The following is a 24,884-nucleotide window of genomic DNA, read 5'->3' on the forward strand; positions in this document are numbered from 1 at the left end:
AGGGATATAGGAACATCCAACGTAAATGTAAAGGTCTCTTACCCTTGTAGCTGGAAGCCTTTTTCTCATCTTGATGTGCAACAGTGGATGGAGAGGACGTGGCAAGGACTCCAGCCGGGCTTGCCAAGGGGACCTGACAGGACAGGGTATTTTGAATTTTTTTTTGTTTGGAGGCTAGGCTTGAAGCCTTTCTTAATTTGAGACTGGTCATCAATATGAAACATTCAGTGAGAAGTTTACACAGGAAAATACACAAATATAGCTCTAAAACCAGCAAATGTGACATTACAGTAGAGAGGAAAGAGAAAAGGCAGTGTACTATAACCACTTATGTCCTCCCCAGCCTCAAGTGAGGGATTAACCTGTGTAACAGTGGTTTACAAACTTTTAGAAAGAAAGGAAGAGGCACTGGCCGATCTCTTTTTAATTGCTTCCCACACTAAAAATGAAGGTTTCCTCAGCTCCACAAAGAAACAAATGAGAAGTGGTCACTGAATTTAATTTTCCATAGCAAGCATCAAACCTGTCTCCGTAGGTAGATAACTATATGGCCCCAAAGTTTCCAGAGGTGGATACAACCCTCATATCTGAAGAAGCGCTCAGAGATGTGTATCAGGTGAGGAACACCCTGTGCCACGCTGACGTTAAGAGGGAGGTGGAGCATCTGTAAGCCCCCAGCTGTCCTCCCCCCTCCTCCCCAGATCTGCACCTGCAATCTCACCCATAGCAGTCTGTGATGTGTTTATCCTTGTTACACCCCTCAGAGATAAAGCAAAGCTGTTGGAGACCTTGCCCAGGGGAGGATGTAAAATCCAGAGGTTTTAACTTGCTAAACTAATCAATTGATACAGGCCAGGTGCTGAGCCAGGGGCTTGAACGGGCTGAGGGGTGGAAAAAGAGGCAGGAGAGGACTCAATGTATGTTTATCCTAAATGAGGGGTCAACGACGTGCTGGCCTTTGAACAAAGAAGGCATTCTGTATCTAGGTAGTTTCAAACCGGTTGTTTCTGTCTGATCACTATCTCCTGGCTGCTGTCTGGTAGATAAAATGGTCACAAAATCTTTTTTGGGCAGTGGGTAGCCTCAGTGTCAGCTTCTGCCAAGCGCGGACTCTGCGGCCTTTCACCACAGGGACACCAGCAAGGGGAGGTTCAGGCAGCCCAAAACCAGCCTACAGCATAACAAGAGAGCCCTGACATCAATTTTCGACATAGTCAAGTTTTATCTCACCAAAGGAGGTGGCAGTGGAAGACTTAAAGCAGCCTCAGAAGTTTATTATGCCTTATTATACCCTTTATTATGTTTCCATGAGTGTGTCATGTCACACACTACCAGATCTCTATGTGACCATCATATTACTGTCTTTTTAACATACAAGGCCTGATCCTAATTTTATTTTTTTTTTGAGAGCTAGTGGTAGAGAGAAACTAGGAGCATATGCCTGTGGTATAAATAGCAGAGTGGAAGTGTCTGTCATTTGGGGTAGATCCGTTCTGACTGAACACGTCATAAGGTACACAGTTTGGCTTTTTTCCCCCCTGAATTTTAATTTGGGAATTTTCAGAAATCCCAGTGAATCGGTGGAGCTCAAGAAGAGGGTACAGTCATTCAGGGGATTAATGGAAAACATGTAGAGGGGCAAAAAAAAATGCAAAAGATAAATATTTAAATGCAGGGAAATCAATATAAAAACTGTTATAAAACACAAAAGAAGCCAATCATCTAGATTTTCCTAAATAAACACACACTAACATAGCAGTTACACAACTTTTCATATCACCATAGTGATCTGGAGGATGCTTTACTATTTATTTTTTAAGTAGCAACAAAAAGAAGAAATGGATTTAATGGAATTATATAGACACTTTTTCCCTTTTCAAACACCCAAAGGGTTACAGCTGGTTTTGCATTATTAGGCTTTTTATTATTCTACCATAACAGCAGTCTTGCTGTAAATCAGATTGCTTTCAGACACAGCTTCAGCTTACAAGTCTATCATGTCTATTAGATTTTAAAAAATAAAGGGGGAGAAAGATTGTTTTGCATTCAAAAGGTTGTAAACTGTTGTTAATGTGTGTATGTGTGCGTCCCCATGAGGGTGAAGGGAGGAGGGAAGGGTGAGAGAGGAGTTGCTTTAGAAAGTCCCTCCTTTAAAAGTGTCAAACTCCAACCTGCACAGAATAGGGAAAGGGAGACCCCCAACAACCTTCAGAAAATAATATAAAAGCAAACCTCAGAGGTAGAAGAAAATACCCAAAAGGAGAAGAGTGCAGCTTGCAGTAATCTGTAAATGATTGCTGGCAAAGACTGGAGGCTTCAAGCCTGAGCTGTGTTTGTTCCAAGAGAAAGCCAAGAAGGACGGTGTTAATAAAGAGAGATTTAACTGAGGGCTGTGCTTGGAATAAAGTGGGCTACAAAAAGGTCAAATTTGATCAGTTGGAGCAGATTACAAGGGCTTTAAAAGGTAGTGGTGAAGAAATGAAACTGGGACTGTGAAGCAATATAGCACAAGATTGATTTTGGGGGTGGAGAGAAGCTGGGACAAGTGCTTATCAGCTTGAGAAGGAGGAAGAGCTGTGCTGGGTTTGTTGTCATTTCCACACTGAGTAGAGTACTTGCTGCTTTTGTGGTTAGGCTTCCCTGCCGTGGGTTTTTTTTGTTATATATATTTTATTGTTGTTATTACTGCAATGGTGTCTATAATCTCTGACTTGGATCCTCTGAAAAGCTGGAAAGTTTTAAGGTAGGCCTATGTTTTCTTCTGTTCGGTACAGACATTTTTGGTTTAGCCCTAAATTAACTGGAGCTTGAGTTATAATCGAAATGTGAGCCCTGGGCTTAAGTAAGAGAGGAGTTTCTAGTAATTAGAGCCCTTTTAAGATACAGCAAACCTTTAAGCAGATGTTTAGAGACACCCGAGGGAGATTTTTTAAATATACTTCTCAGTGTTACAGTGCAGTAAGGAATTTTTTTTCTTTTTTTCTTCTTTTTTTTTTTTAAGTAGAGATTGCTCTATAAATTCAAGTTAATAGTAAAGGCTCCCACCAGTTGAAACTGCAGCATTAACTCTCTGCTTTCCTCACTGTGCTCTGCAGGGGAATGGGTGGGAAACTTCAGAGGAGCAAAAAAACAGCATGAAAGTTGATCAAGAGGAGAAAATAGTCCTGGGGGAAGGAAGGGGGACAAATGTGCTTGGTTTATTTTGTTGCTGAAACTTCCACAGTTTGTTTGTCCCTATATGGCATGTGTTTGTTACTCAAAAGTTACTACTGATTTTTACCTTCAGCACTGCTATTTTTATTTTGAATAGTGAAATATGGTAACTTGAACTGCTGAAAGGAAGGATAAGGGGAAAAAACCCATCACTGTTAATGCCTGCTGCAGATACTAAAGCTTCATAGCGTGAAATGTCCATGTTTAATGCTGCTGTAAGTGCCTGGGTTTGCCTGATGAGAATCCGGACATGTAGAAAGTTTGCAGATGGTTTGCAGAAACTTCACTAAAGCATTGGAACCATCTGGGAACGTAGATGGTGAAATATAAACTTTATTTCCTTCAGCTCTTAAGCAAAACATGGAGCTGCACTTAATGCAGTTGTTTTTTTTCTTTAAGGGAGCAAATTGACGGAATTTTGAGGGGTTCGTAAATTGTGGTATTATTATTATATATAAAATAATTATAATATTTTAAAGTATACTTGAAATTCCTGCTACAGTGTTTTAAAAAACTTAATGTGTCCTGAGCTGAAAGAGGAAAACCAACCCCTCAAAAGTCAACTTACATGACTTGGGTTTTTTCCTCATATTTGCAGAGCATCAAACTTTCTTTATTCAGAAGTTTAAATTTCTCTGACCATCTTCTGAGCCTGTATGCAGGCATGTGAACTAAGATCCTTTATCCTTCTCTGTGGTATGAGACTTGGCATAGTGGTCTTACTGCAAGTTTAGTTTATTTTTTGTTTAAAGTCATATAGGACTGTCAGCACAGAATGATAAGTTTCTATTTGACTTCCAAATCTTCAGTGTGGATGTTAGCTCACATGTAGTGGTGTGCGGATGGTGGAGTGCAGGGCTGTGATTGGCATCTGGGGCGGATGTCACGCTACAGACCAGAGCCAGGGTGACGTGACTTCTGTGAATCATCACCAATGAATGCCAGAAAAGTGCTTTTACAGAGCTCCATATGTGTTGTCTTACAGTGTGTGTGCTCCAGAAAAGCTATCCTAGGAATTATTGTAAAGGTTTATCTAGCTCTGTGAGACTACTTCTGATCCCTCTGCTAGTCAAGTCAGGGGATACCTGGGTTTTGCTGAGTTGAGGGATGACACAGTGGACTTGAAAGTCAAGAAGATTTAAGCAGAAGAGACTTTGTCCTTTCAAAGAATCCTGTTTTTTTTTAGAAAAATGGTGTGTTTACATGACTGTAGAAGAAATATCTCCCTGGCACTTGTTCCCTACAACATGACTGAAGTTTCCCAACTTCGTGTGTGAACCTGGAGATTACATCTGTATGGACACAGAGTAGGTCAATGATGTAGTTAAGTCAATTTTACCAGACATTTCTTTGTGTAGTTAGCGCGTGTGATTACAGCAGCAAGTCCGTAAAGACGTGACGTTGTGCAGAACAACTGCAGGATGCAGAGGGTTAAGAGGTGGGAAAAGACAGTATGTAATATAAGTGAAATGATCAATAATAGTAAAAAAAAATAAAAGATGTCAACATGCAGCTCATCTGACTTGTTACTTATTAAATTTTAATGCCAATTCTACCTTTTCTTATAAATTTTAGTTCCTCTTCTGCAGGCCAATTTCCAGCCTGTTTGATGCCTCTGAGCTTACCACTATTAGTGTCTCCCTTCCATGTACCAAGGGAGCCTGTAGCTAATATTTATAAGAAATAAAGGAGTGTTTCTGTGCGTTTCTCTTAGGTGGCGCAAAGCATTTCTTTAAGACCCAGATGAAACGCTGTAGGAAGTGCCATGATCAGCTCGAGAGTAGTGTCCTATGGTAGCAAATTCTCAATTTTGTTTTCCTTGTGCACCCGCTGTAACTTTTGTGACTCACAGTTTGAGACCTGCTCAGCTGGGAAAAGACTGAAGGATGCAGATCTCATGGGGGCAGGGGTGTGTGTCGAATAATTGCACTGGGGCTTAAAAATTCCCAGGGGCTCAGAGAATATGGGCTGCCTTGGTGCTGGTTACCCCCATCTCAGCTGAGCTCTGGCTTCTCTGCCCTCCTCCCCAAATCCCCTGGAAGCACATCTTTTGTCCTCTGAATAAAGATGATTTATGAAAGAAAAAGTACAATATAACAACAGACAAGGCTGTGGCTGGTGCTGAAGCCTAATGGGTGGGAGAGGTGGTGTTGGGAGGATGGCAGGGGATTTTGTTCACCCAGCATGGCTGGGAGAGCTAGCAGAGGTATTAAAATAAATAAAGGGCAATATGGTGTGTATATATAATATTACATCAAGCCTCTCTCTTTTGTTGTGTCTGTCTGGGGTAGGACAGCAAGAGTTGCAATACTCAGCACTCACTGGCTTCACATTACAGCAAGGGGGGAGGGACTCAGGGGCTCTAAACACAGTTTAATGTGCAGAACAAAGCCCACTTCTGAAAATATATTCTTTCACTGGATTTCTTGATAGTGATGTGAGTATTAAAGTTATTGGAAAGTAAATCTGTGAGAGCTCCTGGCTTTGTTTTGGTCGTTGTTTTTCCCCTCCTGTTGTCTCTTTTCAGATAAGCTCCCAGCAAAACCTCTATGCTTTGACATTAACACACTGCTGCCTGATCTTCCTTTATAGATGCCTTCTCACTTTTCATAGTGAGACTAGAATAAGTATCTGTTGTACTCCTTAGAGCCAGGAGAGATTGGCAAAACGTCAGGCTTTTTTAAAATCCTTCAGAGCCTTACCAGCAAACGATGTGTGCTCGCCCAGCCCTCCACCAGCACAGAAATCCCATTTATGTATCTCCAGAATTATATGGGAGTTGGGATCTAGCCCTGCTAGTGCAAAAATGAGACTGAGATCAGCTGCTGTGACTTCAGAGATGTCTTTAATCCCTGCCCAAAACTTTCCCTGTACTTTTGGGGCATGGTTTTGTTCCTCATACGTAACAGGGACAGCTTTGGTCACTGTTTCTGAAGCCAGAACCTGTGCTCTGCGCACCTACAACAGCAAAAGCAGAGCAGTAGCCTGGCAAGGAGAGGCACAAAAAGGAGGAAAAAAATATCCCTCAAGGCCACATCTCTTCTGTTGCTTTTATCCCTTAATTTGGCTCCAACAAGGCTAAATGCAGCACTATAAATCACATGAGTTACCTATACAGGGAAGACCTTGTACCCCTTTGCATTCCTGTCTGAAGAAGTATGTGACCTTTCTATGGCTTATTCAAGGAAAAAAAAAAAGTTGTTTTTAACTTGGCTTCATAACCTCAAGGTGAAATCCAAGCAAAGAGTAGGAGTTTTCACTCAGATTAGCAGTCATTTTACAGCCTGTGAAGCAGCAAATCATGAATCTTGCTGTACTGCTCTGCATAGGGATGACCTGAATTTCACAAGTCCTATTGAACTGGCCCATACAACTTGGCTAGTGGAGTTGGGAACATCTTGTTTGGAACATGTCATGTGTCAGGCGGATGTACCAATTCAGATGTTCTCTCCAAAATGCATTTTCCCACGATGCACACTCTCCAAACAGCCTGTAAATGGTTTGGTTTTTCAGGAAAAAGTGGGTTTTCATGCTTGGCAAGACACTCCAGGAGGAACAATTTCAGCCTTGTTGGTGTTTGTATTATGAGCTGGTTTGGGCAAATAGCCCTACCCCCACACCCCACTCCTGTGACTGCCTGCGAACCCATAACGGCGCAATTTTGGTGTTGGCACAGAAAAATAAACCAAGAGACCATAGTGATGTGAGTCTTATTCCTGTTCTGGCTTTTGCCTTCCCATTTTAGCAAAGCTTAAGATAAGGCATCCAGCATTGTATTCAGTATCTGAACAGACCAGTTAAGTGCATGGACCCCCAACACAGAACTACCATTCAGAGAAGGGGGTAAAAAAAATATTATTTCACATGTTCTTTCCTCTGAGGACCTGAACAATGTTGTCTCCACCCACTACTCAAAAACAGAAGAAAACAAGCCCTGGAAGTTTGGCCCAGGGACATAATGCTGGACTCCATTGCCGCCATGAAATACAGATAATGGAATATCAGATGTCAGTGGAGAATACAAATTCCTCCATAATTGCCACAATATGCTTGCTTAAAAAAATAAATATACATGAAAAGAGGGTGTGTGTATCTTGTAATACCTAAAAACACATCTGAGAAATGGTTTCCCAGTTTACCCCTCCAAAAAGACAGATCATGTCAGAGATGGCAAGGAAAGGGATGGCAGTGAGGGTCACATAAATCCCAAGTCATGACAGAGATGAGTATCACCAGGGGGATGACGGTTGTTACTAAGCTCTGATATGTAAAAGATGAGCAGCAAAACTTAGTCTGGATTCTTCTGCTTTCAGTTTGAATGTGTTACTCCACAGTCATTCAAGTGAGTAAAACTAGGATGAAAAATTAGGGCCAGCTGTATTGAGGCATGAGGTTTTAATCATTTTTTTCACCTGTTATATCTGTGCTTCCTCTGCACTTTGGAGGACATACGGACAGTTTTTCTTGGTTTGGTTGGGGTTTTTTTTTCCCTAAAAAGTCAAGATATATGGGGTGATTGAAAAAGTAAAGATAACAAAAAATAGCAGATTAGCATGTAATACACTCCTGCATCCATTGTTGATGGCTGAGAAAGTCATCTAGTCCCTCTCTAAGCCTCTGCAGATTTATTCTTGCATCTTTATTTTCCCCTGATTAAAATTCAATATCACTCTTTTCAATAAGAGGTTATTCTCCACTGTTTTACTAAAAACAATCCACTTTTCATATCAAGCCTGTATACAAGCTTATTACATCTTGTTCATTTGGACATAAGTTGTTAAATCTTCCAGGTGCTTTATAGGGGATTTAACCATCCAATTCAAATGAATGCTCTCACAAAGAGGTTTACTTACCATCGCTGCTATGTTCCTTCGCCTAATTGTTTAAATTGCCCTAACCCCTGATACATAATATAAAATTACTGCGCCAGCAACACAGATGCTGAGCAAGAATCTAAGATGATAAGTGTGTAGTAATACTCTCCCAGCCACCAGTGATTTGCAGTTCAGGGACTTCCTATGCCAGCAATGATGTCTTTTTCTTGACGAATGTTTCCTCCATGAATTTATCTGATTGGCTTTGCAGTTTTAACCTGAGCCCACAGTGTCTTGCAGCAAAGAAACTCACTAGTCTGGCACACTGGTTGCATGTATGCTAACAAAGCAGTGCACTGGAAGGGCTCTTTTTACGTGTAAATTTGTGTTGTGTCCATGTTTTGGGATACATGTTAGCTGTTTGGAGTGGTTTCCCTGCAAAGGGCTTGAGACATTGAGTTCAGGTTTTGAAGGGAGGGGGAGGCTGTGTTGTGTCTGCATCTATTATACCCCAAAATTTTATTCCTGACGGGTGATCAGTGATGCCCAGTTACCTGGATGCACATCTTGCAGGATGCAGGTAAAAACAGGATGATCCTTTCCTACATGCGTTACTTAATCATACTGACTCTCATCTACCATTTAATCATCTTCATCTCTTAAATCAATGAGAGCCTTAATGTACTTCTGCCAAACTCTGCTGCTCTTTCATAACTAACCCATTGCAAATTTTAAGCTTTGTCTAGTTCTGTGCTCAGTGGAACTGAAATAAGGAGGAAATTGCCTCTAGAAAGGAAAGGTAACCGGGCAGTGGCAGCGTTACATTGTGCCTTGAGAGATAAGGTTATAATTTTAAGCTTTTCCCAGGATTTCTGTGTCAGTTTGGATGAGTTACTTAATCTCTGTGTGCCTCAGTTCCCACCAGTAAAATGGAGTTGTTAATACCTGTCTTATCTACTTTGGCTATAAACTTTTCATGGCTGTAGAGATGTACAGCTCTGTCCATAAGAGCCCACTGCAGTGAGGGCTCAGCCTTGGGCTGGGCTTTTCATCACCCGCCCTCATAAAAATAATTCAGTTAACTCTTTTGAGAACAAGTAATTCCTTGCTCATTTCCTAAAACCCTTTCTTCAGTATTTCTGCCTTTGCAAGGCAGCTCCGCAGATGAGTTGTTCAAATTCCTCACACACAAGATTTTTTTCCAAGAAGTTGTTAAGCTGAAGCTGGTTGAAGCCTGGAACTCAGAGCTGAATGATCTGGCTGAGCTTTGCCTAATGGCAAATTACTTAGCTGGGAGTTTGGGTTTCTTGGTTTTCCCCTTTGGGGTTTGTTTAGGGTTTTTGTTGTTGGTTGGGTTTTTTTTGTGTGTGTGTATGTGATGATTCTGTTCAGTAACACTTAATAAAAATTTGTAAGCTCAGTTACTGTTCTGCTTTATTAAGACCCCCTCCAAGCCTAGTCTCCCCTTTGGTATGCAGTTCCTCTTCTGCATAGGTGCTCATTTCATGTCTCATAGCTGCACATGTGAATAATTTTTTTCATAGGCTCATTTCTTGCTCTCCATTTTTCTAGTCCTCTCCCCAGTCGACATGCAACTTTACTCACCCGTGTGTCATCACTTTCATTCAGCAATACCTGTGCCACATGGCATTTTCCCAGCCGTCGGTAGTGTACCCCACTGTTCCCTTGACGGGGTGTAATTAGAGCGATGAAACTCTTCTAGTAGTTATTATTCCAGCAGTCATTATTACAGCACTGCCTATACAACAGGCTGTGTTTTGTTCAAGAGAGATTCGTTAAGGATCTCCTGCACCCCTGGTAATCTTAAGGTGCACCATCAAGTGTGGAGCAAAGGAAGGTGGAAACAGGAAGATTTGCATTCTCTCTTGCTGGGCCTTTACATCAAGAGCCAGAGGATTTTCTTTTGCCTGACCTCAGCAGGAGCTGAATTTCTTATCTGTAAGGAAAAAGCTCTAACTGTTCCCTATGGGTGTTGTCTGGAGGGTATCACCAACTCCCAAGGCAGCTGTTCAGACTTCAGGAGCTCTAATACTCCTGAAAAATGCTCTGTGGCACTAAAAAATTCATAGCGTAACCTAGATGTTACCGTCCAACCTCTTTTGTATGAACAGCTGAACGTTTATACTGATTATACTCTAATTTTGCTTAATATAAGAATTAAACCAAACAAAACCTGCCTCACATGAATTGCATTTCTGTATAACTTTCTCAGATGTTGTTTACCTTGATTGGGTGCGTTTCCCCATGTTTCATCACAAGCAGAGGAGTGGAAGTGGTCCCTTAGTTTTTAATTCCTCATCTGGGAAAGTCTGTGCATCCCTTGCGTACAGAGTTTGTTCTGACAATTCATTGTAGGATGCTTGTTCTTGAATGGGTCCTAAGCTGATATTAATGGGCAACCTTGTTTACCAGACTCTGTTTTCTTTGTAGTTGTTTGTTTGTTTTTTCCAACTGAGACTTAAAACTGAAGGTTTTCTAAACGTAGAAATTTTGGGAGGCTCCAGTGACAGGTGTCACCCCAGCATTGCTTTTCCCATTACACTCCTCCTGAACTAGGAGGCACTGGCAGATTTTAAACTGAGACTACCCCATTCTGTTAATAGTAACTAAGTTCACCTTCAAGCATTTGTAGCATGAATTTCACCTCTCACTCTCTCAGGCTGTAATTGGTCTTTGCTTTAAGCAAGCAAGGGGTTACTGTATATTAATCAGAGGTGGTTTCTAGTCCCTGGGAGGTTTGTGTGGCTTTCCATGCGACTTCCTTCAAGGAGTACTGGGTCCACGATCCATGTTATATATTTGATTCTTATTTTTACGTGCCCTGTCAGTAGAGCTCTTGAGCACACTTGCTAACCTGGCACTTCATCGGGACAACCTTTCTGCTCCGGTGAGATCTTGGGGAAGAATTTCAGTCCTGCCAGTAGCTGATACTGCGGAGGCTGGTGGGTGTCCCCATAGTCCTTAGTGTGACAACGTAGCACAAAGACTTTGACCCACTGCAAAGAAAATTCATGTTGTTCATGTCGGTGTGGCTGAGTAAAGGCAACAAGAAGAATGAACATGGGTGAAGCTGCAGGTCCAGTTCCAGGAGGGATAACCTTATCCTATTTAACTGCAGAGAAGAAGATACCTTTGTCAGAATTATTTTTGCCACAGTTACAGATGTTTACTGGGCAGGCATCATAGCAGAAAAGTCCTAGGAAAAGAATTCAGTTATTTCCAGAAAAACCTCATAGTCACTGTTTAGGAAAATTAAAACACCTAAAAAACAAAATGTCCTGTAACATATAGAAACCTAGTGTGAATGTACTGTGTGCCTGTATTAATCTGATTGTGCTAATCATTGCCTTGTGTTCCTGTTAAACTCTCTGCAAGTTATTACAGGGTTGATTGTACCTCGTGTATTGGCAATTCAGGTTATGGATTAAATTTAAACCGGTATTATGAAAAAATAGTCTAAGTCTATAACAACAGGGAAGAAAACATCTGTTGATGAAAATGAGCCATGTATACAGTGAGCTTGTGATTTGAACATGAAACAGAGTTGGGCTCCAGGTTGCAACATCACAAAACATGACAATTTGGAGGAAAGAGTGAGTTCTGCATTTCCCACCCGCCACCCCCCGCATTTGTTCCTATACACGACAGCAGTCAGACCACACGGGAAGTTTGCACGAATCTACATGGCAAAACTGGGATGGGAAAGCAGAACTAGTTCAACAGAAAAGGGTTGGGTGTTTTTTCTTTCTTCGGCACTGGAAGCTTAGTGTGGCACTACTGAATAAACCCAGCTTTGCAGGGAGGAAGCTGTTTAATCAGTATGTATGACGGTTTCTTAAGATGTGATGATCTGGAACAGAGCAGTTACCTATATATGGTATCTTTGTATCTTCTCAGTAGTAGCAGCCAATTTTGAATTCCTTCAGGAAGATGATAAAAAATGTGCTTTAACCGAGGGGTTCCAGCAATAATTAGCTAATAATTTCAGACCTAGAAGGACTTCCTTATGAGGAGTGTTTAATTACAGACGCAAAGAGTTGTACAGAATAACAAGCACTTCTCAGAAATTGTGATTTAGGTTTTGTTGTTTGAATTTTGTCATAACACAAAGGGGAAAAAATAATCTTGTGAGAGATTTGAAACCAATAACCCACATAACAATTAGCTTGCAGGATACTGTGCCAGTAGATACAATAGAGGCCAAATGCTTAGAATTGGGGAAAAAAAATATTTTTATGGATGATGAGAACATCTACAATTAGATAGGATTAAAATGGATGGGGAAGGATATAAGTCCTCATGCTTTGGCCAACTACTATGTGAGGCTGAGAAGCATCTTTCCTTATTTGGCAATATATCCCTATCCATGTAGGCTTTTTTACCTCTTGGGGATGGAAGGTCATATAAAAATACCTCCTGTCTGATCCCATGAGACAATTCCTGTGTTATACAAGAGTGTTAAAATCCTACTAATTGAATTTTCTTTCCTAATACTGAATTCTAACGGCATCTACTTTATTGATGCAATGCATGAGTCAAAAGACAGAACAAGTCTTTCATGCCTTGTCTTACTACAGCATACATTTTTATTTAACAGCATTATATATGGTGTCTTAACCACTTTCTGGACCGATGAGTTCCACAGGGTAATTTTGCATTGCATTAAAATAATTATCCATCACCATTTGAACTTCATATAATCTCAGATAGGTAAATTGTTTACTTTAGCAAGCCAGCATGCATTCCAAAATTGTTATGGGAAAGATTTGTATTAGGAGAATGTAGGCTTCCTCCCCCTCCTTCCCATGATAAAAATCTCCGTACACAATAGCTGCACTGCCACATGTCATGGGCACATTGTGTAAATTACAGAGTTACAAATTTGTCAGCCCAACCAAATGTCTGAAAGAATAATGTCATATTAGTTATATTTCAGCAGTAAGCCTGGCCTGCTTTAACCTTGATTTGTGTGGCAGCTAGCCATACCAACAGCTTGTGCATGGTTGATTATAAACAACTTTGTTTTAATGTAACAAAATTCTCATTTAATTCCTGGGAGCTTGATGCAATGGTGATCAAAGTAAATTCAGACATACCCCTGAGGTAAAGGATTAGATTAGACTGACCAGAAAAGACAGGGTCCTGAAGATTTCAAGATCATAAGATCTTTTGTATGTTGTAATTCAAAGTTTCTGAAATTGCACCTGAAAATACATAGACGGCAAATTATCTTTTGTGCGTTGCAAGCCTTGATATAACTTGGACCAGTTTTGATTTTCATTTAATTCTACTTTTGTGTGGAAGGACCTGTATTTTCAACCAAGTTTGGTTGGTTTGGTTTTGTTGCTTTTTGTGGTTTTGTTTGTTTTTTGTTCGGGATTTGTTTTGGGTTTTTTTGTTGTTAGAAAAGTTTCATTCGTTTGGGATTGGAAGTTATTTTTCCTCTACATTTTCTTTCTATGTTAAGGATGAAAAATTTATTCTGGAAGAGCTGGAACCTTTGAAATCTGTTTTCTTTGTTTGGGGGTTGTCTTGGTTGTATCCTCTTGTGCTGAATCAGATGCAGATTCAGACTTGGGGAGGGGTGGGTCCTGGTTTGGGTTTTTGATATTTCTTGTGGCTTCAGTGTTATTGTTGGGGGGGGTGTTGTGTTAGTTTTTTCCTTTTTTTCCTTTTTTTCCTTTTTTTCCTTTTTTTCCTTTTTTTCCTTTTTTTCCTTTTTTTCCTTTTTTTCCTTTTTTTCCTTTTTTTCCTTTTTTTCCTTTTTTCCTTTTTTTCCTTATTATTGTTTCCTTTTTTCCTTTTTTTCCTTTTTTTCTCTTTATTATTATTGTTTTGGGATGGGGTTTGGTTGGGGTTTTTCTGGGGGGAAGAGGGGTTTTTTGTGTGGATTTTGTTTGTTGATTTTGTGAGGATTATAAGTGTCCTTAAGCAGTGTACCTGAGAGGCTATCTGTCTTTTTTTGATGGCCTATTTTCAGGAGGCTTAAAACAATTTAGTATTTTTGAGGTTACCACCGCCTTGCCAAGCATCTCAGAAGCTGGGCAAGAAGTTCAAAAAAGGTGGGAGGGATTAAGCTAACATTTGTATGTGGCCATACTTACACATCTGCTTCCTAAAGAGGGTGGGAAGGCACTGTGATCACTTCATTTTGAAATCAGCAATAGTCAACTCAGGTCTGTAAATGTCAAATTTGAGGGGTTTGGTTACATGAGCATCAAAATCTGAGCTGAACCTTGGAGTGGTTCTTAAGCTCGCGGTGAAATGAATCAATCTGCAGGAATGATCCTTAACTTAATTACCCCAATAAGCTCCTGCTACTTTGCAGTTTTACGTTCGTTCTTTGCTGATTTTGAACATGCCCTCTTTCCCACCTGTAGAAAAAGTACAGCTCTTGCCCTCAAACAGAACCAAACCTTTACACAAACATGTTGGTAAGGTTGGGAAAAATTTCCTTTTTTCTATTTCCCTCAAGTCTTCAATGACTGATTTTTCTGGTTTGAGAGAGCAACAATATAAACCATGAACTTTGAATTTCTATGCAGTGTTTCCAATGGGGAAGGAACAGGAGTAATAACCTAAGGTCCTTTGTTACAAGTTTGATATTTGTATCATAGGGCAATATGCCGCTGCCCATCGTCCTAGTGTCGGGGAGTCTTTAGGAGTACAGATAATTAATGCAGTGCTGCCAGTTATCATATTTAGAAATTTCCTTCACTCTGGGGAAAATTATTATGTGAATGGGGATTTCTAGTCTATAAACACACAGGGAAAAGGCACCGATGCTCACATGTATACAAAGACTTTTAAGGTCAGTAACCTTTTGTTCAGTCAGAAGGTAAAAATGCACAAATTTGCTAGTTTGTTTTTTTAAATATCTAAAATCACATAGTGGGGTTTTCTTTATCTCTACACTAAGATTATTGAACCTTAGGACATGAGACCAACATTTCTTTTGTGGTTGTCAGTCCATGACTTTTTTAAAACAGGAACCACACAAAGATTTCTGATCTCACAAGGTAACAGAAACTACTCTTCTAAATTCTGCACGAACTTCCCAACAAATGTTCACTCTGCTTTAGTCGTGATATTTCCCCCTCAGTCTGAACCACTTCTGATATAGATGTTTCTTGACTCCAAATGGAAGCATCAGTCCTGTTTCTGGGCCAAATTTTTATGGTCCTTTTAAATGCATACTATAGAAACTAAGTAAAACTCCTGCCCAACATCCACAGAAGACACCAGCTTGAGAAGGTTTCTGACAGTGTGCTTCAGGAAAAGATTTTAAATAATTATAGTAGTTTAACTCTAGTTCTTTACAACAGCAAGCCATAACATGAGAAGATGAAAGACCTGTTATTTTTAAGACTCCGTAGCAGTACTACTCAAACCTAGCAGCATATCCCCAGATCACATATGAAGACAATGTACTTGTGTTTTTACTTGTTGACGAAGACTCTAGACCAAACCAGAGGCTTAATAATCAGTAAGTGTTGGGTGGGAATATTTTTGTTTAGCTGTGTTTGTCCTGGAGATTGTTAGGCTGAACTATTTGTTCAAAAGAAACAAATTGAAAATGAGAGGTCTATAGCCAAGTTTTCAAATGATCTTCTTGTTCACTGGCACTTGCTGAGACAGGAAAAGTGATGGCTGGTGCTTCAAAAATCCTTTGTGCTCTCATTTTTTTGGAATTTGAGCTCCTAAGGAGTCTGGCCTTTTGCCTGCATCCTGGGATTAGCCCGAGCACTGGGGCTTTTTTTTTTTCTGATCTGCACAGTCTAAAATTAAGACATTGGTTGGGAAATTTTTAAGCCAGTTCTTGTTAAGACTGAGGTATGAGCCACCTTTAACTGTTCTTGACTTCAAAGGGTGTTGATGTTTGAGGTCCGTACTGGGATATCAAAACAGAAACAGACCCCCAGTTTGGGGACCTGTGCTTTCATCAGGTTTTGAACCTCTCCTGCCATTTCTTCTCTGTGAATCTCTATTGTTTCTAATACTGTGCTCAACTTTGCTGTGAACTTTTGTTTGGCAAAGGAACACGTTTGCTTGTTTGGGGCAGGCTGAGTTTTACTGCTTTGCTGGTGTTCTCCAAACTCACAGTGGCCTACTTGGGAATCTTGCCAGTGTTTCAGACTTCAGATAGTGATAGTAAGATTTGTGTGCTCATTTGAGGCTTACATAAGGCTAAAGCTAATATTTGTGGGCATGATTAAATGTGTTTGGTATTTTGAGGGGGAGAGATGTATCCAGCTTATGAGTTATGCTTGGTGTCTTGTGAGGATTCTTATGAAATGTAGCAGCAGCTCAACAGGTTATCCAGCAGAAGGAAGTTAATGCATAGCACTGATACTCATAAATCAGTAGATTAATGCCTGCCTTACACCTCTTAATAAAAATAGCAGAGAACAACAATCTTATCAACATACACGTAATCAGTAAACAAGTGTCATATTCACATACAAGACAGATTTTTATCATTTTTCTGCTTCAAACCATGTGACTTTGCAGTGAAGCACTTACAGGAGATGAGTTAATACATGTTTGATGACAGTTTCAGCCAAAAAAAAACCAAACAAAAAAACAACATGAGGGAGATAATTGGGATGTTGGGGGAGGTGAATGTCCAGATTTGAACTCTTGACCTGTCAAGCATAAAAGCCTGCTGCTTCCTCTCAGCAGTTGGTACAGGCTGGTTGTAGATTTTGTGAACACCTGGATTAAACAAAAAGTGGCACATGCTAAGTCTTCCAACTAATAGGGATTAAGCTGATGCATCAGTTAGCAGGCTGATTACTTGTCCTGCACATAGACTATTTTGATTGGCAAATGGGAAGTCTGGGGCCCAGAAAGAAGAGAAGGCTGAAAAGATATGTTCCTAGAAAGAAGTGGTCATGGAGAGGAGGAAAAGAAAGAAGGCTTAGAAAAAAGATGATGAGGATCACACATGGAGGAAAGATTTGGGAAGTAAACAAGTCCTAGGGATAAGGAAAATAGGCAGAGATGAATGTTGAGGGATGCCTGGAGACCTTGGCCAGCGGCGCCCAAATGGGTAACTGCAAGTAGTGGGACAGCACAGACCAACATAACGTCCTACCCAACCTTCCCAGAGTGGGGATGTTGAGTCCTTGTGGATGTAGTATGTGAGGTGATCAAGTAAGGTAAAACTGAATGTCTTGTCCTTGGTTCCTAAATAACAACTTGCACCACCATGAATAGTCCGCTAAAACATTAATGGATATTCAAGCTTGCATATATAAGGGCGCTCCTTAGGTGGTGGTATGTAGCACTTTTCAAAGCACAAAACAAATTCTGGCTCCTACATTTAAACATGTTACGCATACATACATGTGCATACACGTGCATACATGCACGTGATATACAGGCTCAGAGGTGATGTGGAATTACAGTAATTCAATAAATGGTATTTATAGTAGGTTGCGGGACTGTAAGCAGCAATGTAATTGTGTGTCTATTCCAGAGGAGTTTGTGGTTGCCATTTCAATGCCAGTCCACTTCCGAAAAGCACAAATAAGCTTGAAACATTTTGAATTAAATGGTACTCTGTGAAGAGTAGGTAGGATTTATTACACACATTCCTAATTAGGTCTTTGAATATAAATTATTTTATATGGTATTAAATAACATATTTTGCTTTGAACTCTCAAACCTCACTCTAAATCACCTTCTAGCTTTCTTTGGTACTCTTGGGTATAAACTAACCCCCTCTCTTTTTTCCTCAAATAATCTATCAAGGGTTGTTAGCTGTGGGAAGATGTTCCTCAGAGAAGGGAGTAAGTCAGTAACATAATTGGTTTCCTTTCAAAAATGTGTATGAATGAAGATAGTTAAGTCTGTTAGTGAATACAGAGATAAACTTTCCATGCTTTGATTAAAAGTCTTTTGATACAAATTGTGTATACATTTTGCAGCTAACCCATTTTAAGGAAAAATTTGAATAAATAGGATATCTGTGCTTCCTAAAAAGTGAACTCTTATTAAAAGTGAAGGAAATGATAAACTATATGAAAAAGTAGGTGTAAAACACTGGTCTATATCTTGAGGCTAGAATAAAGGAAACTTCTCCTAGCATAGGTGCCTTCCCTCCAGCAGGGCTTCCTTATAGCCTTCATCGCTGAAGGTTCGGAAATTTAGAGGGGAAGTCCCTTCTCCTGCCCCCATCTCCTCATCACCCTTAGTCCATTTTCTTCTCCAAACATTAATTGAAATTAATGTTAAACCATAAATCTGAGCAGAATCCAGGTGTCACTCCTCTAAATCTCATCCTTTAGGGTGGCTAGGATATAGAGTAGCTGTAATAGCCCAAGCAGGGGACAAAAACCAACCTGGTAGGCACCGCTTAGGCACTGAGCAGGACCATTTGGTCTTCATTCATACACAGGGAGCTCTCAAACTATCTTATAAAAAGGACAGTCATAAATTGTTATAGCTTCAGATGCCTACACTTAGAGCTGAGTTTGGATCATCTGTAGTTAAATTCCAGTGGTGATTAAGACTCCCAACTCCCAAACCAATGCTGCCATTAAAAGCAGACCCACATTAGTTCTGAGCCAGCTAAGACTAGGTTTGATTTTAAAATACATAAGTATGTCTGTCTATCAAGAAAGACCTTTTAAATTAGCTCAAGTGAAGATACTCTGTAACCACAAGCATGGCCTTTTTTTTTTTTTTAATGCAAGTATCTGTCTTACAGATTTGTACTCGTGTAATTGCTGGCCAAATGCCTGACTGCAATTTCTTTCTGTCAAATGAAGGCACAAATACAAGAACAATTTAGTTTACATGGGTTGTTTTTTTTTTGTTTGCATTGTTTTGTTTGTGATTTTACAGTGATTTTTAGAGAGGTACCCAGACAGACAGTGGCTCCGCTAAGTTCAGTGTAGCTTCCAAAACCTGCCAGAAACCCTGGCAAATACTTAGGCAGTGTGTCAAGGCTCAGTTCTTTACTGATTAAAAAAATATGTAAATATATTTACTGTTACCCATTTTCAAGTAGTTGGATAGTTTCGGATCTAAATGAACTAGACAACTCAGGAAAGACTAAAGGTCTGTGTGAATCTTTAGTGTCTGTGCTGCAGTTATTCACCTGTAAAAGGAGTTTGACAGGGATGATGTCCAGGTAGAAGCATTATTAAGCTGGGGGGGCCGCCAGCATTTACACCAAGGGACACCACTCAGAGATGCACGTGTGAGAAACAACATGCTGCACACAAGGATTTTTTTCCACTAGTGTATGAAATTGGTGCTGGCAGGCAGTGTTCGAAGTTTCCTGTATTAACGTGGTGGTTGTACCACAGCTCCTCTCCACTGATTGCTGCCTGGAAAAAAAAAAGATATTTGCTGTCTCAACTGCTGGGTTCACAAAATGCTTCACTCAGCGAGTCACACCAAATGCACAGTATAGTTATCATCTGTCGGGGTTAATTGATAGAGAACTCTTCAGAAACAGAAATAGACTCTTCTGCATACTGTTTCTCATTTGTACAGAGATGACAGAGAAGAAAATCTCTGTGAAAAATCTCATTGAATTGATAAGGTTATACAAAACAGTAACAGAGACAATGTGTGGGTTAATGTGCCTAAAATGTGTTGTAAAACCCAACAATTTACGCATGCAAATTTGGGATATCCAACGCACATTCCAGAGGACTCTTGTAACAAAAGCCCTATGCCGCTCTCCCTAACCCCTTCCTCCCCTGGGCTATGTCCTGCTGTTCAGTTGAAGCCTTTTTTCATCACATCTTGATTAATACTAGGTGCTAAAAGCAAATTGGTGATAACTGCTGGTCATGACAGCTATTGTGCAAGCTCTTGCCAATGGCGGTGCTAGTTCTTTCCTGTTCTCACCTGCAGCAGCCTTCCTATTTTAATCATGGGCCCCAAGCAGAAATTGTCAATTAGATTGAGCCTTGTGGTTGTCTTTGAATAAATGTTCTTTAGCAGATAGATTTAGTGCCTTGCTACTCTATTCCCCTGGTTTCTATGTGCAATATACCTTCCATATACACTAAAATGAAGTATCTTCCTGGGGAAAAAAAAATCTATCCAATCACACACCAGATAAAGTGGCTACTCTGCTGAACTCAAGAAAGAAATGAGAGGGCTTGATGAATGCCTTGAGGCCAAAACAATGATTCTCTTGCTGCTTTCTCTTGGAAAAAAAAAAAAAGTAAGATGGAAAATCTGAGTTATTTCAATTTAAACAGTACAGAGGATTGTGGTAAAAGAGGCAGAGTCACTTCTTTTATCGCGTCTACATTTGATCAATGGTTCTTGAACAGTTTTGTCCCAAGTGGGATAAGAAAAGCAGGGATCTTCTGTGTAACTGGCTACAAATTATTGATAAACGGGGCAGGATCTGTGAGGATGCAGGGTGGGTTGTTCCACCAACTTATGAGAGCTCTGGGGGACACTGGATGCAAATGCAGCTCAGTTGTGCTTCAAAGGATGATTGCATAGTCAGACACTTGCCTATCTTAAAAATCACAGACAACTTGCACAGAATTATATCTGTTGGACTTGAGTGGGCTGTGAAAAGGAAAGATGATAAGACTCTGGAGGTTGGTTATGTCTAAGGAAAGCTTAGCCCAAGGCAGGGAGGGACAAAATATCATCTTGCAGCAAATTTATGATTTTTTGAGTTTCTGATTCTTTTATTTTAAAAAGTTTCTTAGTTATCCTTTATAGTGGAATTGACTATCTATGTAAGATGCTCATTCATACACTGGGGCAAGCGGACGAGGGAAAGCATCCCACTTGAAAGGAGTGTGGTGGGTACCAGCAGGGCACTGAGACGCGCCCAGGATCCCACAGCACTCCATGGTGCTGGGCTGGGATATGGCCATATCAGCCACAGGAGACATAGGGAGGACTGCCATTATCTGCCTAATAGGCGGAGTCCAGAACTGAGACCAGTGACTGGACACTGCGACTGAAATTTTCACAAGGATGGTTTGCTCTTTCGGGTTTTCTTTTTTGGTTGGTTGGTTTTGGTTTTTATTTTTCTTTTTTATTTTTCTTCATTCCACTAAAATAGTAAAAAAAAAATTTAAAACAAAAAAAAAGCAAAAAAAACCACAACCCACCAGAATTAAACAAGAAAAACCCGGGAAGACGTTTATCTAGCACATATTTCAGCAGTTGTCCTGACTGGCCCTGAGTGCACACACAGATGTGAGTTGCTGACTGAAAACATGACGCTGGGGGTTGGAGGTGGATAACGGGATTCGTTGTGCTTGGCAGCATACGTCCATGCTCGTGCTTTTCTGTGAGAGTGCATGGCTGGAGGAGGCAAAAGAGAAAGAGAACAGTTGTTACCATGATAGGCATGAGCGTAATTGGGTGCCTTGCGCAAGGTGACGTGGAAATCCTCTGTCAAAAATGAAAATGGGAATCTGGGTCTTGTTTACTGCAGCAGGCTTCTCTCCACACAAAGTTACCCGTCCTCTTCTAGCTGCTGCTCTCCAGCTAAGCCCTCTCCTCCAGGTCTGTGGGCTTTGGTTGTACCTCTAGTAACACAACAGTTGAAAAAAAGGTACTTGGGCAAAAAGGATTGGTGACTTTAAGCTTCCGACCGTGGGCAGTATGTAGAACAAATGCCTCTAACTGGCAATTAGTTCAAAGGTCTATCTTAGGTTGTGGAGTTTTGGGGTGTTTTTACTATTAATTAATTTTTAAATTAATATTTGAATGTCTTTAGAATGGAAAAAGACTCCTCTGCAATGCAAACTCCAGCAATTTTGCACCGAATAAAATGGAGGCAGCGTTTGCCTGTGCTTCCCCTGCAATTACAAAGAAACTCTCTCGTTTTGTTTGAATTTCCTTTGTCGTTATGAAACACAACAGGCTGACGGCTTGATATTAAAAGCAATTGTGTTTCCATTCATGCAGATGCCAGCCTGTTTAGGTGAATTTACTAAGTCCCTAGACGTACATTTTTGTATTATTGCTGTCTCTGGGCCGTGCTGAGCATTTTAATTCTCTGAAAATAACCTCTGTTTTCCTTTCATCTCTTCATTAGCTCTTTCATCATGAGGACATGAATTTTAAAAATATATATATCTTAAAATTGTATGTAATAAAGATGTTTTTATCATTCCAATTTGTTGAGCTGTGCTTTTAAAGTTACACGGCTTTCACAACCATAAAATGGCACAATTATTTTTGTGTTGTATTGCTTTGTACCCTGAGGTTCCATTTAAAGCAAAGCAGAGAGACGTGTTTATAGGCAGTATTGAAAGCAATGTATATGGATCTTGATGTCAAGCATATTTTATTGAAGTAAGATTAGAAAGGGATCTGATGACAAGTTCTGCACTACTGAAGTGAAAACAGAATAAGGTTTTGTGCCAAGCTGCACATTGTTAAATCAAAATTAAAGTAATACCAAGCTGTGTTGTTATTTTTGCGGCTTTTTGGTGACATCTTTTAAAGATGAACTTTATAGCCAATTATGAGCATTTTAAAGTAAATATCCTGAGCTTTTTGGCTGTGTTGGTACATTGCAGCACACGGTCATACTATCCCAGCCAGGCCTTGGGGTTGGGGGGAATTTCTGTAGGTGTATCAGATATCTCAAGACTCAGTTTCCTGCTATATATTGTGCATTGTAATGTTGGATTAAATCCTTGCAAGAAAAACTAATTTCCTTTCTATATAAAATCACCCCATTAAGTACATTTCAGGTGAAAAGCCCTTTTTATTTGATCTCTTCATGTATTTTGTTAATGTTCTGAAAACAGGCTGAGAAGTTTTGGGTTTTTTTCAAGAGGGATAGGCTTAAATTCAATCCATTTTTAAGTCTAGTGCCTGGGGTTGGCTCTAGTTAATATCTACAGTACAGGAAGGAAAACAGTAACAGAAAATTAACAAAATTGTGGATTTTCTTTCTCTGTACAACTTTTCCTTGTGCTGGGAATGGATCCCATAGGAAACGTAGTTTTGCTTTCAGATTTGCATTTGCATTCATAGTGGGGATACATTTCTGTTTAATAAAGGGACCACCAAACCTACAGGTTTAATTAGGCTTTTTGCGCTTCAGGACGTGAAGAAGTCACCTCTTAAAGGATGGTCAAATTAAATATCTTGCTTCCATGTTTTATGATGAGTTGCCCTGCAGGAACACCTTGTAGTTTGCACATGCAGTAAAATTTTTGTGACGCTACAGTAATAGTGTCTGGAAAATTGTTACTTGAGGCTTTTGAAGCTATGAAGTAGTATGACTCAAACTTCTTAGTGTGCTATTGCAAGAATTTGAGTATGTAAGGGAACACCAGGTTCTCATTTTAACTGTGAGCTCTGCATGTTCAGTCTGGGCTCTGAATGTCAAGCTGGATTTTTTCTTAATCATCACAGGCATTATTACATCTCTCACCTCTCCGTCCCAAGAGACAGTATATATGCAATGTATGATCTAATAAATATAGATTATTAAAAACCCCAGCTGCCTTTACTCCATCTAGTCATGGCTTAGCCACTGCTGGTATGTGTCACGTAGGTACTGTCTTCACCTTTTTTCCTGGCTGTCTTCCTTCCAGGTTTTTGCTGCTTTTCCATTGAAATTTCAAAGGATGGAGGCTCTCCTGCGATGTGTTTTATGTGGCATTCAGCGCAGTCAGATCTGGTTCCCATTTTAGGCCTGTAGATGTTGGCATCCCAAGCATATTCCTACCTGCTGTTGTTTCTTTAATGTGCTCGGTCCCAGGCTCCCTTCACCCACAGGGGTGAATAACGTGGAGCTGCTGTGCAAAATGCAGTGCTTCTGTCAGGTGGGCTTTCTGGTTCCAAAACTTCTGTTTTAGTCATGAAGTGATGATTCTGTATAATAACTTATTATATGATTATATGGAGAGAATCATATATAAGATGATTGTATATAATAACAAGATCCGTGGTACAGAAGAGCAATTTTTGCCTGTGCACTGAAAGACGGTGAATTTGGGTTTTATTTTGTTTTTGTTTGTTTCACCTATCTACAGATTAATTGCTATCCATAGGACTACTACTAGATTTTAAAGATTACTAGACCTCACCTAGTTTTCTGAAAACGTGTTTATCCAGTGGGAGGAAGGGAAAAACGTAGCTTTAATTTAGTTTTACATTTCCTGTCATTTGGGTGGTACAGTGAAAAGGTCTTTTACCATGCTCAGAGGGAGAAGATAGTAAATGACTTACTGTTGTTTTACATTTTTGGCTGTTACAACTTGAGTATGCTAAACCCACAGATTTTTTTGTTCGTGGGTTGTTTTGGTTTTTTTTTTTAATTTTTCCTTTTGTTTCAGTTTCTTATGGAGAAATTTGATATGTGGAGAAATTGAGGAATTTACCACCCGGTGAAAAAACAAGCTGAATGTATTAATTGACACCAAGCCCACAGCTGGCTTGTCCGGTTTTAGAGAGACACATACTACCTGGGCTTGAAGAATGAATCAAAAGAAAAGACTAGGATGCTATATTTGGGGGAAAACTTTGCAGTCATGTTTCTGCAAGTTTACCCAAATGGGCAAAAGTGACCTTCTCTGTCTAAAAGGAACCACTCTTGTGTTGTTCACTGTTAATAAAAGAACTGGGTATTTGGGAAGCTACTGTCCTACAAATAATGAAGGTTGGTAAATTGCAGGGAAAATGCACAGGACAGTCTCTGAGATCGAATTAGTAGCTTTAGCAGAGTTGTCTGTCACCCGCTGCAAGTAATACACAGGGAAGAATGTCTTGAGGGAAACGATGTTATCCATTTACGGTTGCTTTTCTTCTGACGTTGGCATGAAAGCAAACAGGCTTCATAAGATCTGCGGGCTTTTGGCTTCCCGCTTGTTT

General features: G+C 40.1%; 1 protein-coding gene across 1 annotated transcript in view; it reads left to right on the plus strand.

Moving 5' to 3' along the window:
* Nucleotides 1-2,398: 2,398 nt before the first annotated feature.
* CELF2 (CUGBP Elav-like family member 2) overlaps nt 2,399-24,884 on the plus strand; it is a 373,584-nt gene continuing 351,098 nt past the window's right edge. The window contains exon 1 of the mRNA XM_064442812.1: nt 2,399-2,743. Within this exon, the coding sequence (XP_064298882.1) occupies nt 2,691-2,743 (53 nt within the window). The 5' untranslated portion in view covers nt 2,399-2,690. The remainder of the gene's footprint in view (nt 2,744-24,884) is intronic.

This window comes from Phalacrocorax carbo, chromosome 1 (assembly GCF_963921805.1).
Source record: "Phalacrocorax carbo chromosome 1, bPhaCar2.1, whole genome shotgun sequence".
NCBI lineage: Eukaryota > Metazoa > Chordata > Aves > Suliformes > Phalacrocoracidae > Phalacrocorax > Phalacrocorax carbo.